At 33.8% G+C, this 15,765-nt stretch overlaps 2 protein-coding genes across 2 annotated transcripts; one reads left to right on the top strand and one right to left on the bottom strand.

Annotated features, from left to right (window-relative positions):
• Window positions 1–946: 946 nt before the first annotated feature.
• On the top strand, window positions 947–3,103 carry LOC136042067 (uncharacterized). Its single transcript, XM_065726941.1, has 2 exons — window positions 947–1,050; window positions 1,957–3,103. The coding sequence occupies exons 1-2, from the start codon at window positions 947–949 to the stop codon at window positions 3,101–3,103; spliced, it is 1,251 nt and encodes a 416-aa protein (XP_065583013.1).
• Window positions 3,104–3,841: 738 nt separating this feature from the next.
• LOC136042066 (uncharacterized) lies at window positions 3,842–9,783 on the bottom strand. The gene is made up of 3 exons (XM_065726939.1): window positions 9,659–9,783; window positions 5,959–6,230; window positions 3,842–4,212 (listed from the first exon to the last, which is right to left on the bottom strand). The coding sequence occupies exons 1-3, from the start codon at window positions 9,781–9,783 to the stop codon at window positions 3,842–3,844; spliced, it is 768 nt and encodes a 255-aa protein (XP_065583011.1).
• Between the last annotated feature and the right edge of the window lie 5,982 nt (window positions 9,784–15,765).

The following is a 15,765-nucleotide window of genomic DNA, read 5'->3' as shown; positions in this document are numbered from 1 at the left end:
TATTCAAGAGCTGAAGGCAATCCAGCTGTTGAAGGTGGCAGCAAATTTAAGAATTTCTTCAGAGTATCCAATCCATCGCCAGTCACGTTTGAGAGACATAGAATTGGGATATTCTGATCCATCCCAACAGGTAGCAATGTCTTCTATAACTCTCAAAAGACTTCGGAGTTCACCAACGGACTCCAGAAGCTTTTCTACGCTTCTGATTACATATTCCAAAGTGGGAATCGTTATAAGGTCAATCTTCGTGATAACAACGATTATGGGAATTTGGACTGCCATTGCCAAACGTTGATGAAATTTTGGGCATCTTCTGGTGTGCACAGGACCAGCTGCGCCATCAACGACTAGCATAGCGTAATTTGGATCTTGACAATTTACTCCACGGATCGTAGTGAGCGAAAATTCTTCATGTCCAGCCAAGTCAATGAAGTTCACGATTTTGGTAGATTGCATGCAATAATCTTCGAGGGTCATGAAAGGTTTTGAGTAATCAAATGTATTTCCTTTTTGATCAAAACCCAATATTACATTGTTGATCCTGGAGGTATTCGGGCGTGTGGGTTTCTTATAGGACGGGCATTTGTATCGGGATTTCATTTTGAAGAATATTCTTGCAACTGCTTCCATGCCCGTTATCCAACATTCCTCTCGTCAGCACACGGATTAATGTGGATTTCCCGGCGTCTTTATTGCCCAAAAGAGCGATCCGGGTTTCCGGACAATTTTGGTCAGCCTTAAGGTTCCTTCACATTGAAAACGTAAGACCTTACGTTCCGGTTAATGCTACGGTTGTTACGTTTCATATTACGGGTCTTACGTTTATGTTTTTTCACATCAAAATTCTTCCCTTCACACCGAACCGTTTATTTGTAATAAAGTTATAGACCATTATCGCAGAAAATCGATCACAATCATCATCTGCTAAAGTTTGAATTTGCAAAACATGGAATCAACAAGTTGGAATTGGAACACTGGAACAAGTAGTGACAGTGAAGAGGATATAATCGCTGCTGTGGCTATCCTTGCGGAATCTAAACAGCTAAAAAGGTATGTTGTCCTATTTATTCCAATTTTCTTTACAGAAAGCTTGCGTGTTTTTGCTCTCTTTTCTTTGAAAAGACTTGTCTTTACTTATTTTCAGCGCTCATATTTTTGTTTGAGGATTACTTTCCTTCCAAACAAAATTTGTAATAAATGCTTAAATAAATGCTTATAATAAATGCTTTAATGGTCATGTGATTTTTTTCCAATAAATTGTACTCTTTGTTTAAAGAAGCAATAGCAGCTAGAAATCAGTCTGCATCTATGTGACCTAACTGATAACTCTGAAAATAGCAACGAAGACCACACTTCTTTTCCATAACAAACAAACACAAAGTAGAAACAATAGGGAAAATCTTTTCAAGACAGTGGATATTTTGGCCCTATGTCCAAGGCTCTCTTCAGCACAATACAAGAAAGAATATATATATATATATATATGAATAAACTTGCATTAAAATTTGAGAATTAATTAGAAAAAGTGTTTTTATAAACAGTCCTACCATCCTTACTTCCACAAAGTTCAACCAGGGCTACATTGATGTCCACTGTCTTGAAAAGATTTTCCCTATTGTTTCCACTTTGTGTTTGTTTGATAACTTTGAAATTATTAACTGAATAAATAAGCTTTTTAAATTCTTTCTATTTTTGGTAATAATATTCCAAAATTGAAGCAAAATACAAACTGGTTCCTATTGTGCTCATTAATTATTACTAGATGACAGCAATTGTTTTTAAGGTTGGGAAAGGGACATTGCTTAAGAATTCTTACCAGACGGTAGGCTATATTATAATGGCTTTAGATTCAATTGAATCAATTCCTGGTTCTAAACCATAGTTCCAGTAGCATATTCACCTCTGTTTTGCAACAGGAATAATACTAACCTCCATTAAAATCCTGGCTTTTTTTAGAAAGAAGAGAAGAATATGGGTCCGTCCAATCTTCAGTCAAAAGGAAAGAGAGGAGAAGGGCCAGATTGCCTTGGTACAACACATGTTGCTTGTTGATGATGAGGAGAAGTTTTTTAACTATACACGGTTTACAAGACATGAGTATTTTCAAATATTTGACAAAGTAAAGAACAAGCTGACAAAGAATCATACCAACTTTCGGAAGCCAATCTCACCAGAAATAAAGTTAGCATTAATATTTAGGTACATTGCCACAGGAATGTCAATGACCTCTTTGCAATATGATTTTAGAGTTGGCCTTTCAACAGTATCTGGCATAATAAAAGACGCATTGAATGCTATTTATGAAGCTCTCAAGGATGAATATTTAAAACTGCCTGATTCCTGTGATCTAGAAGAAATAAGCCAAACATTCAAGGCAAAATCATCACTTCCAAACTGTGTGGGAGCCATGGATCGAAAACACATTAGAATTCAGTGTCCATATAATTCAGGCTCCCAATTTTACAACTATAAAAATTACCATAGTATAGTTCTGCTAGCAACATGCAATGCAAATTGCATATTTAAATTTGTTGATGTTGGTGCATATGGAAGTGAGAGTGATGGGGGTGTCTTTTCAAGATCAGAGTTTGGACAGAAAATTGAAAGTGGTGCAATTAAATTCCCAGATCCAAGCCCATTACCTGGAACTCATGATAAATTCCCTTTTTTCTTTGTTGCTGATGAAGCATTCCCTCTAAAAGACTACATAATGCGCCCATACCCTGGAAACAGGCTTTCAGAGGAACAAAAAATCTATAACTACAGAATATCAAGTGCCCGCCGATCAATTGAGAATGCGTTTGGTATTTTTGCCCAACGATTTAGAATATTTCGGAGTGAGATTATTCTCCAGCCAGAAAATGCAAAATTACTAGTTTTAGCATGTTTATGTTTGCATAATTTTCTCATCCAGACTCGTGGAGCTCAGAGTGATCAAAATGAAACATCAACTAGCTTTGTCTTATCTGAACACAGACGGTTTGGAAGCAACAATGCATCACGAAACTCCCAATGTCTCAGAGACAGTCTGGCTAGGTATTTAGTTTCACCTACTGGAAGTGTACCTTGGCAAAGGGAAAGAGCATTACGTGTCAGTTTCTAAATTGTTACTACTTTCACATTAATTATAGGGATATGACAGCCATGTCTTTTGACATATTTTAATTTACTTTATATTAAAATTGTCTCCTCTTTACTTTGTTTTTCTCCATCTCCCTAAGAAATAGGAGTCTAAACTAAAGCTATTATAAGAAATTTTGTTTAAAAAAATATTTATAGCCAGCTACTCTATTTCAAACACAGCCATAAAATGTTGCAACTATTTTCTCAAATTACGTTTTATTTTTGTACTAAAATAATTATTCTTCATTATTTATATTGATGGCCTATTTATAATTTTTTTGACCTACTAACCATTTTTTTAATATAATACAATGCTTAAATTAAATCGAAAACTAAAAAGCTTTATTTTATTTGTCTATAAAACTGATTAAATATACTTCAAAATACACTATCTGATTAAATATACTTCTTAATTGTTTGTAAAATATCTAGTTGACAATCCAACATCAAATCATCTGGTACTTTTTTTAAATGAGGCAAGAGTGACTGTAAAAAATATTTGTCTGGATCATGCTGATCCAAGTTGCTATCTGTATTATTTTTTTTGCAACCTCTTTGCTTGAAATAATCTGTCAGAATATTATTCAAGTCACTTGAATCTGCAGACACAGTCCTTTTTCTTTTTGAAGTTCCTGGTAGTGGGATTGTGGTATTCTGATGAAAAGATGAAGCACTTGATTCATTTGCCATAAAAGTCTCTTTCCTTGGTGTAATAAAATCAAACTACTCCATCAATATTCACTTCTTCATCACTATTTTGAAGGCTGGTTTCTGCAGACTGTGAAAATTCTGACTCTTGATTATCTGCAGACTGTAAAAATGTTGAATCATGACTATCAGCAAAAATGGTGGTGGTGTAGTCCAGTGGATTCTCACTAGTAATACCACTTTCACGCTGAACAGTATTTCCTGTAGTTTTTCTGCTTCTCTCCACAATATGGCTATGAAGGAAGTTCATTTTTTCAACAAGTTTTCGCTCTTCTGGCTTTAAGCTTGAATCAGCACTAGAGCCACTGGGAGCTTTTCCTTTTTTCTTCAGACGGACATAGCGATCCCTCAAATTACCCCATTTTTTCACAAGCTCAGTAACTGGAAAAACAACAATAATTACTATGTTTAGCAATTTTAGACATGCTCTTTTTACAGCAAATTCAACTGGGACCTACATAGCTATTCCCTATAAACAATATTTTGTAGATAGAAAGGGTAATGAAATGTGAAAGAAAGATCCTTTAAACCAACTTAAGCTTGTTGTCACTTCAACAACATTAAAAATTTGTAACTTTCTTATATCAATACTATTCATTGATTCTGAGTTAAAGTACTTGTAGCAAGAAAATTATTGTCTTTGATGCGCTCAACCCATATATTTTTGTTTTTATTTCTTAGCACTATGTTTAGTAATAGATTTGTAAAGTATAGTTATTCTGTTTGTTTTTTTTTTATAAAGTTTTCAGCTAAAAATGGTGTAACTGTTCAGTCTTCATATGTTCAAAGTTACTTTGTTTTGAAACTGAAGGAACACAATTGCTAAAAATTAGTTTCAATAGGGTATAAAATCTGAGTGAGTAAAATAGTATGTGGGATAATGACTTAAGTTGACTTGTAATATATTACTTGAGTTTTTTTTACAAAAAAGACAAAAGCAGAAATGAAATCATTCACATCCCTTAAAGGCTCTTTGCCATAAAGTTACACATCTCTATATGCCCTATATGTTTTACCAAATCCTCATTTATAAACTTCTTCACAGTATAAATACAAAACAAGATGCCAACAGTACATGTAACAACATAAGAAAAAGACATTGCTCAACATATATGCAAATAGGGAGACTAATAGGGGAATTAATCATCACAGTTTTGAAATTATAAGCAATGACCTCCTTTGATTTGAAAGCTTTGTTAATAATAAAGATAATCTAACAGTGTCATTCAATCTCTTTTGCTACATGGTTTACTAATGACAATGTAAAATATATAGCCAATGGCATGGACTATATATGAAACTTTGGTGATTATTTTGACTTGCATTGTTTATTGTAGGCTACTTATTTCCAACAGTATTGCCATTTTCAGAAAAAAATCAACAGACTTTCATGTACAGCCTGGCTATTTTGATAGGCTATATTATAGCTAGATAGCTCAAATTGAAGAATATCAGGTGAAAGGAGACTAGGCTAGGATGCAAGGTAGGCTACTATTCTCGATCAAGAGTTCCATAGGAGGAAACAGTCTATAAGCCTAATACTGAAAGCAGTAGGCTACCACTAGATTCCTTATTTTATGTTCTCTTTATGTATCACATTTGTATTTTTGACAACGCACCTTACCCTCCTCTTAAATATGGGCTACCAGATTTAGCCCTCAGTAGCCAACCTAAAAAAATACCAAATTACTGAATAATGATTAGGTTCTTAAATATAAAACATATCATGTATTTTATCAATCAGATTATGATGTTTCTAGCATTATTAACCACATTTTAACCATTTCAGCCTAGCCTATCTTAAATTCTTTATTTTTTATGATCTTAAATTCTTTCCACATTAAAGAATAATTTCAACAATGGGTCTAATTATGAACAGGCCTAGAAAAAGATTACTTCCAAAAGAGTTTCAATTATTATAACAGATACAGTTGGCTAGGGTAAAATACCAGTAGGCTAGGCTAATTTTGTTTCAAATATTTGAAAAAACAACAGAAAAATCAATTCAAATATATAATGCATTGTTAATTTTTTCAGCATTACTTACAGACTGCTAGTAAGTGAAATAACAAAATTTAGCAAAACATACCCTAGCCTACAAATCAAGAAAATACCAAGAATACTCACCACTAATGTCTTTACCAACTGAAGCAAAGCTTTGGCTCAGACTTTCCCACGAATTCTGCTTCAATTGCCTATCCTTGAAACCAGGGTCCTTTGAGCTATATAAATATTTCCTAGCTTCTACAAATTCAATAATTTGTTCATCAAAAACATCCATTTTGGCTTTTAACGTAGGGTGTGTTCCAGCTGACGGTTTTTCAGTAACTGCAGTAACTGCGCGGTAACTGCCCATTTCTAACTGCGGTAGAGCCAGTAGGAACGGCACAGTAAGCTGACTAGCAGTAGCGTTATTTTCGAATTATATGCACGTGTTTAAATTTAAGGGACAGTTTAATGCTGATTAGTATATTTTTTTTATTCCTTCAGTTTCATAGCATTTAGAGAGGTTCTAAGCCAACCATGGGCATTTGGCTGTCACAAATGATTTTGCTCAAATGAGCTAGTGAAAAATAAATAGATCATATACTTTTTCTCTTTTTTTATTATTTGAAGACTAGAATATCACATAACTAAGCATTCAAATAGCTTGATTGTATCTTAAGCATATACAATCCCTGATGGAGTTTTGTTGATACCTGTCTTAAATTGATATGTCTAAATAAAATGGGCCTATAGCATTTACAGGATAGTAGTGGGACAACTATAGCAAGTTTTTATTTCAATATTCTACTGTTTTTAAAATAATTATTATTCTTTGGTCAAATTTGTGTTCCTTGCTAAGTGGTAGGCACTCTGGACTGGAATGCTTTGTCCAAGGGGTACAGGTTTAATTCCTGGCATTGTCAGTTTATTTTGTTTTGGATAGGGGTTGGTGATATGACTAACCTCAGCTAGAATTGGCCTAACTTTAAATGAGTACAGATGGAAATCTAGGGACAGTAAGAAGGAAGGGCATGCAAGAGCATAGGCTGACTGGTCCCTAGCTTCCTATTGCACTACCTGGCTAAAGGACCACCAGGTCCTTTACTGGCCTACTGACTTAGCCATAGAAACTCTCTTTCAAACCCATTAAATATAAGTAAAAATGAAGAATACCAGTATGATGGTCCTTCTATTTCCCTGAAATGTGGATGTATGGACAAGAGTGTGGGTCATGAGAGATAGCTTGTGAATGTAATTGGGGTGAATGTTCTGCAAGATTTAAAAAATTTATGACTATTGCTCAGGTTGGCAACTGAACACAGAAGTATAATTTTGTTATTTGTTTTTCTTTGTGACTATCATGCTTATTTAATGTCCAGTATTTTAAAGTTAATCTTGTTTAATTTGTCTTTAATTGCCATGGCCCTAGGGCTTAAATACAATAAAACCTACTTATATCCATTGATTTTCTTTAAATAGATAGTAGCTCTATGTTTCCTAGCTTCAGTAAATTTAAATGTAATTGTGAGACCAGGGATTACAAAGTAGGTGAAAACTTGCAAATGAGCCTTTGGCATCAATAAAAATTTGTAAGAAATGGATATCAATTTAAAGATTAAAAAATTGTTAGAAAACAAAGAAGACTAATGAATAAACAAAAGTAACCCCTTTACAACCATTTAATGAATTGTCACAAATATAGGTCACCCTTAAGATTGAAATGAACAAAGCTTCAATTATGAATCCATTTCCTTTAAACAGACTGAATGGGCAAACCTCCAAGCTTTGACAAATTCAATCTCACTTTTGGGCATTCTCACCTTTCCTTTTCAAAGGAAACTTTCTTTGGATGTTTCCCACCCAACTAAAAACAACACGGACAGAATCAGGTACAAGTGACCTTCTACTTAGCCTACATACACAATGGAAAAGCAGGCATCTCTATACTATAATTTACGTCCAACCTGCCTAATGTGCAAATATATAGCCAAAATTATGTAGTTCCAACGTATTGTGTCACCTGTTACCTTTTTTGTGTCACCTGTTCCAACGTATTGTGTCACCTGTTACCTTTCGCTCTCTTTGGGGGAGGTGGGGGGAGGGGTTCAGTGATTTGGCGAGTTTGGTGCTTCTGGACATGCTAGGACGATGAAAATTAATAGGCGTGTCAGGGAGCTGCAAAATTTGACTTGATAAAGTCGTTTTCCCAGATTCGACCATCTGGAGGGCTAAAGGGAGAGGAAAAATTAGAAAAAATTAGGTATTTATAACTTACGAGTGGGTGATCGGATCTTAATGAATTTTGATATTTAGAAGGACATCGTGACTCAGAGCTCTTATTTTAAATCCTGACCAGCATTAACCCTCTTATTTTACTTTTCAAATCAATCTATTGATTCATAGAATTTTGTTAGACCTCATACCATATGATTCCCTGGCTCTTAGCTCTTCTCGCCTCGTCACAAGTGCCATATGAGCTCTTAGCTCTAGTTTTTTTTCAGCAAATTGCTGTCTTCACTGACGTTTCTGTAAACAACATTCTATCTTCACCGACTTTCTACTAGAAACAATGACCTCTATACTGGCTGTTACTATTAGAAGAGAAAGAAAATCGAAGGAATGGATAAAGAAAGTGAATGAAAATGTCTCATACAAAATTATCATAGATAGTAATCTACGTCACCGGCGAATTTGAGACATGGTACAATTTTTAGCAACGAAGATTACGCTGATTTTCCATAATAAGCAAACAAAAATCAGAAATAATAGGGAATTTTTCTCAAGACAATATAATTCAAATTAGTTAATATTTCGGCCTGGTTGAATTTCGTTGAAATAAGAATACTAGGGCTGTTTTAAAAGGTATTTTAAAAGTATTTTTAGTTTTAATGTTCGCATTTTAATGTGAGTATATATATATATATATATATATATATATATATATATATATATATATATATATATATATATATATATATATATATATATATATATATATATATATATATATATATATATATATATATATATATATATATATATATATATATATATATATATATATATATATATATATATATATATATATATATATAAATATAAATATATAATATATATATATATATATATATATATATATATATTGGTACATATATATATATATATATATATATATATAGATATATATATATATATATATATATATATATATATATATATATATATATATATATATATATATATATATATATATATATATATATATATATATATATATATATATATATATATATATATATATATATATATATATATATATATATATATATATATATATATATATATATATATATATATATATATATATATATATATATATATATATATATATATATATATATATATATATATATATATATATATATATATATATATATATATATATATATATATATATATATATATATATATATATATATATATATATATATATATATATATATATATATATATATATATATATATATATATATATATATATATATATATATATATATATATAGTGTTGTGCTGAAGACGGCCCTTCTAAACATTGCCGAAATGTTCACTGATTTGAATTCCACTGTCTTGAGGAAAGTTTCCCTATTGTTTCTAAGCATTGTTTTTGTAATGGTACAATTTTTTTTTCTTGAAAATGTTTTATAGGAAATTTTCATAGATAGTACTATACGATACCGACGATCCGCGTGTTGCATATATGATACAATTTGTTTTTTCTTTTGTATATTTTTCGTGCCATTTGTGGTACATTCTTCTTTGAAGGGTTAGGCGACGCTGCTACAGTGGTTCAACAGATCCATTTTGGTACATCTCACCTCTTCTAATAGTTGTCAGGTTTTTGGCAGAACGTATAGATATTGCCCAAATTGGCTCAATACCAAAAATAGCCAAAGTTAATATAACCATGTTATATCCATTATAGTATTATGAGTAAAACGAGGAGAAAATACAAGCGGTATATTAGATAACCTGCACATAAGTGTTGGGCGCACAATACCGAGGGTTACAAACACTGAGTGATAAATTACACTCAATTCATTGCATGCATACCATGATCTTATTGAAATAAAGTGTTATAAGGCTAGAATTTAAGCATTGGCCCTGGTCTAGGGGGGCAAAAAACCACTGCCTGATTAATATTTCTTAACTAAAACTAGACTGCAACTTATCGTCAATGTGCCAAGTGTACTTTGCTGCTACGCTGCCTATTCACATAAAAGTTATTTTAAAACAACATAGGAATCCCGTAACTGCTTATAAACTGTCAGATGTCTCCCAAGAATGGCAGCTCGGTATCCCCTCTCTCTTGCATTACTTTTGGCTCATCAGTTGCCTTCTGTTCATGGCTTCCTCTTTTGCCCTGTGGCTGTTTTTTTTCAACAGTGAGAGAATAGCTTTTAAATGTTGTTTTAAATGCTTCACGCTAAAATTCTTTACTGATTTAAAAAGAAAAATTGAGAGAAAGAGTCAACATTTAGCATAAAGAGCGGGGCGTTGATGAGGAAGCAGCCCCTTTCATATGCGAAGTAATTTCTGTTCGTTTTAAGTTTTAATGTCGCTCCTTACTTTCAGTTAAAAAAACTTTTTTTTTTTTATTTAATTTCTGAACGTTTTTGAATCAATACATGTTTTGATTTTGGATCTCCGCAGAGGAATAATTAAAACAAAATTTGCATATTTATTTTTTTGGCTAAATGGCTTTCTCATAATTTGATCGAATGATTTTGAGAAAAAAAGAGCGGGGGAGGAAGCCTAGTTGCCCTCCGATTACATATATAAGGGGGTTCGCCCCCTCGTCAGTACCTCGCTCCTTACACTAAAGCTTAAATTTTGTCCCAATTCATTAAGAATAACCCCTGAATCGCAAAAGCCGTAGAATAAATAGTTGAAATTACTAAAAATACTTTAGCGCAAAGAGCGAGGTATTCGGAGGAGGTGAGCCCCTCATATGGGTAATAATCTCTGTTTGTTTTAAGTTTTAATGCTGTTCCTTACTTCCAGCTGAAAAAAACTTTTCCATATTTATTTTTTCATCGTTTTTTTTTTAAAAATGCTAGTAAATCCTGCGCTCCCTTCATGGAAATTTTCTTCCCCCATGACAAATTCCTCGATGGAAAGTTCCCCCAGCATATCCTTCTCTTCCCAACCCCTCCCCCAACCAAACAAATCCTCCTGAAAACGCCTGTACACTTCTCAATAACCATTGCTATATGTAAGCACTGGTCAAAGTTTTTAACTTGTCGCCCCTCTCACGGGGAATGTGGGGGAGTAAGTCGTCCCCAAAGACATAGTTATAAGGTTTTTCGACTACGCTGAACAAAATGGCCATCTCAGAATTTTGAGCCGTTGACTTTGGGAAAATAAATAGCGTGGGAGGGGGCCTAAGTGCCCTTCAATTTTTTGGTCACTTAAAAAGGGCACTAGAACATTTCATTTCCGTTAGAATGAGCCCTATCGCAGCATTCTAGGACAGCTGGGTCGATACGATCACCCCTGGGGAAAAAAACTAACAACAAACAAACAAACAAATAAACACACATCCGTGATCTGCCTTCTGGCAAAAAATACAAAATTCCACATTTTTGTAGATAAAAGCTTGAAACTTCTACAACAGGGTTCTCTGATACGCTGAATCTGATGGTGTGATTTTCGTTAAGATTCTATGACTTTTAGGGGGTGTTTCCCCCTATTTTCTAAAAAAGCACAAATTTTCTCAGGCTCGTAACTTTTGATGGGTAAGACTAAACTTGATGAAACTTATATATTTAATACAGCATTAAAATACAATTCTTTTGATGTTGCTATTGGTATCAAAATTCCATTTTTTAGAGTTTTGGTTACTATTGAGCTGGGTCGCTCCTTACTACAGTTCGTTACCACGAACTGTTTGATTAAATTAAAAAAAAAACTAATTTTTTTAACTGAAAGTAAGGAGCGACATTAAATCTTAAAACGAACAGAAATTATTGCATATATGAAATGGGTTGTCCCCTCCGCAACGCCTCGCTCTTTACGCTAAAGCTTTTAATTGTTTTAAAATGTAGAATTGTGGAAAAGTCTAACTTTAGCGTAAAGAGCGAGGGATTGCGGAGGGTACGACTCATTTCATATACGGATTCTCCCACATAGCCCCCTCCCCTCAACCCTACCCCCGAACCAAAAAAATTCTCCTGAAAATGCCTGTACACTTCCCAATAACCATTACTGTGCGCAAACACTGGTCAAAGCTTGTAACTTGCAGCCCCTCCCCCAGGGACTGTGGAGGAGTAGGCTAAGTCATTCCTAAAGACATAGTTCTTATGGTTTTTGACTATGCGGAACAAAATGGTTATCTCAAAATTTTGACCCGTTAACTTTGGGAAAAAAATGAGTGTGGGAGGGGGCCTAGATGCCCTCCAATTTTTTTGGTCACTTAAAATGGGCACTAGAACTTTTCCTTTCCGTTAGAATGAGCCCTCTTGCGACATTCTAGGACCACTTAGTCAATACGAACCCCTGGGGAAAAGAAAAAAAAACAAACAAAAAAACAAACAAACAAAACACGCACCCGTGATTTGTCTTCTGGCAAAAAATACGAAATTCCACATTTTTGTAGATAGGAGCTTGAAATTTTCGCTGTTGGGTTCTCTGATATGCCGAATGCGATGGTGTGATTTTCGTTAAGATTCTATAACTCTTATGGGGTGTTTCCCCCTATTTTCCAAAATAAGGCAAATTTTCTCAGGCTCGTAACTTTTGATGACAAAGAATAAATTTGATGAAACTTCTATATTTAAAATCAGCATGAAAATTCAATGCTGTTGATGTATCTTTTAGCATCAAAATTCTGTTTTTTTAAAGTTTCGTTTACTATTGAGCCGGGTCGCTCCTTACTACAGTTCGCTACCACGAACTGTTTGACTATAGCGAACAGGTGAAGACGACTAGAGTGAATTAACTAATTATAGATGAAAAAATAAGGACTTCCACTCTCGAATCTTAAAACTCAGATAAAAGTCTTAAAAATTCGGGGAGTTTTCGGGGACAAGTAACTAGATTCGTGGAATTTTCACGGAAAAACAAAATGAAATTTTGTTGCGAAAATTTGGGTGGCCAGAATAGGTTTTAGCTTCATTTTCAGTTTCAAATAGGGGTTGGATCTGCCTAGTAAATCATAGTTGACTTTAAGAGAGTAAGTTTTAGAGCCAGCACGCGATTGGAACCCATAGGTGAAAATGCTTATTGCGTTAAATACTTCAAAATTATTTTTAAATTAAAAAAACTATCTGAATTACACTCTGAAACTCCATTGATTTACGTTTTATAATGTCTTTATTGCTTTATTCTCTTGACCTGAAAATGAGACTTTTATGTCTCTTATTTTAAGAAAACTGATACAAATAAAGCATAGAGAGGCAATACCACATGCAATGATTTCTCCAACTATTGAATATTCTTCGGCAAGCAGACATGAACTTACACCAGGAATTGTGTATAAATTTACCTGAAAGTAAGGGGCGGCATTAAAATAAAACGAATATAAACGATAACATAGTAAGGTGGACTGCCCCCTCTAAACACCAGACTATTCACTCTGAAGTTTTTTAGTACTTTAGCTTCTCATTGCTCTATTTAAACAACAAACGTGTTTTGAGAGTATTTCTTACAGAATCGGGACTAAATTCAAGCAGAAAAGCGGAAAAACAGAAGTGTTGAAGCGGTTGGAGGGGGGCAACCCCCATAATAGATAAATATATTTTTTTCGTTTTAATGTTGCTCCTTAGGCCTGCTTTCAGATGAAAAAAAAAGAATTTATTATTTTATTTCAAATGGTTTTTTAAAAATGCCAGAAAATCCGGCTCCACCTCCACGGAAAATCCCTCCTCTCCCCGCAAATATCTTTTAGACAATTCAGTTCTGTCAAAAATGTATCCCTGACAATTACCCTTAACATCTCCAAGCATAGGATTGGGTCAACAGAGAGAAAGTAAAAACAAGTAAAAACAAATGTTTAGGAAATCTGGCAAATTACCCCAGTGTACAATTCCCCCTCAAAATTTCACCCCTGGAAACCTCCTTCCCCATGGAATGTTCTCCCTGCGGAAAATACGTGCATTGTTCTTCGGAATGGCTACATTTTTCTTGTGGGTTTTCAACATAGAATGGTTCGTGAAACTAATTATTTCCCTTATGGTAGCTCAGTTCAGCATTACACCATTAGCAAATTACCGAATCACCACTTGGTTTTTTTATGAGCTAGTCTTTGAACATGTCTTTAGTTTCCCGGGATTGTAAGTATCTGAGAATATTTGTCACTTGCCCCAAAATTTCTCTTTTTCGAACTGCTAGACACGAGAGACCCGTTTGCAAACGAGCAGTCACTATCACCGTTCAGAGAAATTTCTAGTTCATCATAACTGCCCTTTCATGAAAATAATGTAAGGCTGAGATTTGTATCTTTTTTAGATAAGGCTAAAGCTTTGCCTTTGTTTGAATCTGAAAGATCAGACAGTTCATGGTAACGAACTGTAGTAAGGAGCGACCAGGCTCAATAGTAACAAAACTCTAAAAAACGGAATTTTGATACCAATAGGCTATACGCGTCATAAGAATTTGATTTTGATTTAAAATATGTAAGTTTCATCAAGTTTAATGTTCCTCATTAAAAGTTAAGAGCCTGAAAAAATTTGTCTTATTTTCGAAAAAAGAGGGAAACCCCCTAAAGTCATACAATCTTAGTGAAAATCACACCATCAAATTCAGCCTATCAGAGAACCCTAATGCAGTGGTTTCAAGCTCTTATCTGCAACTATTTAAAGAATAAAAAAAAACAATTTTTTTAACTGAAAGTAAGGAGCGACATTAAAACTTAAAATGAACAGAAATTATTCCGTATATGAAAGGGGTTGTATCCTCCTCAACTCCTCACTCTTTACGCTAAAGTTTGACTCTGTGTCACAACTCTTAACTGCTTTTTAAAGAAATAAAGAAATTTAGCGTAAAGAGCGAGTCGTTGAGGAGGAGGCAACCCCTTGCATATACGGAATAATTTCCGTTTGTTCTAAGTTTTATTGTCGCTCCTTACTTGCAGTTAAAAAATTGTTTTTTTACTTAATTTCAGAATATTTTTTAATTAATGCATGTTTTGATTTTGTGGTCAGGTCTGGCTGACCACACCTGGATAATTAAAACGAAATTTGCATATTGATTATTTTTGTTTAAATGGCCTTCAAATATTTTTGTTCGGACAATTTTGATAAAAAGGGGCTTTGCCCCTTTTGCCTAGTTGCCTAGTTGCCCTCCAATTTCTTGTAACTTAAAAGGGTAACTAACTTTTTGGTTTTTTTACGAACGTTTTTGTTAGTAATAAATATACATAAATTACAAATAATTTACGTAACGAATTTCTATATTTGTTTATTTTTGTTACATATATGAGCGGGTTTGACCCTCATCAGTACCTCGCTCTTTACACTAAAGCTTAAGTTTTGTCCCAATTCTTTAAGAATGACAAAGGCCGTAGAATAAATAGTTGAAATTACTAAAAGTACTTTAGCGTAAAGTGCGAGGTATTTAGGAGGAAATGAAACCCTTATATGCGTAATAATTTCCGTTCTTTGTAAGTTTTAATGCTGCTCCTTACTTTCAGTTTAAAAACTTTTTCATATTTATTTTTATTGTTCTCTTTGAATAATGCTAGAAAATCCTGAGCCCCCTTCATGAAATTTCTCTTCCACCATGACAAATTTCACCAAGTAAAGATCCTTCCACGTATCTTTCTCCCCTCAACCCTCCCCCCCCCCCACAACAAAAAATCCCCCTGGAAACGTCTGTACACTTCCCAATAACCATTACTGTATGTAAACACTGGTCAAAGTTTGTAACTTGCAGCCCCTCCCTGGGAACTCT

Source organism: Artemia franciscana, unplaced genomic scaffold (genome assembly GCF_032884065.1).
Source record: "Artemia franciscana unplaced genomic scaffold, ASM3288406v1 PGA_scaffold_60, whole genome shotgun sequence".
Taxonomy (NCBI): Eukaryota; Metazoa; Arthropoda; class Branchiopoda; order Anostraca; family Artemiidae; genus Artemia; species Artemia franciscana.
The sequence above is the reverse complement of the archived record's forward strand: the minus strand, read 5'-3'. Positions and strand labels throughout refer to the sequence as shown.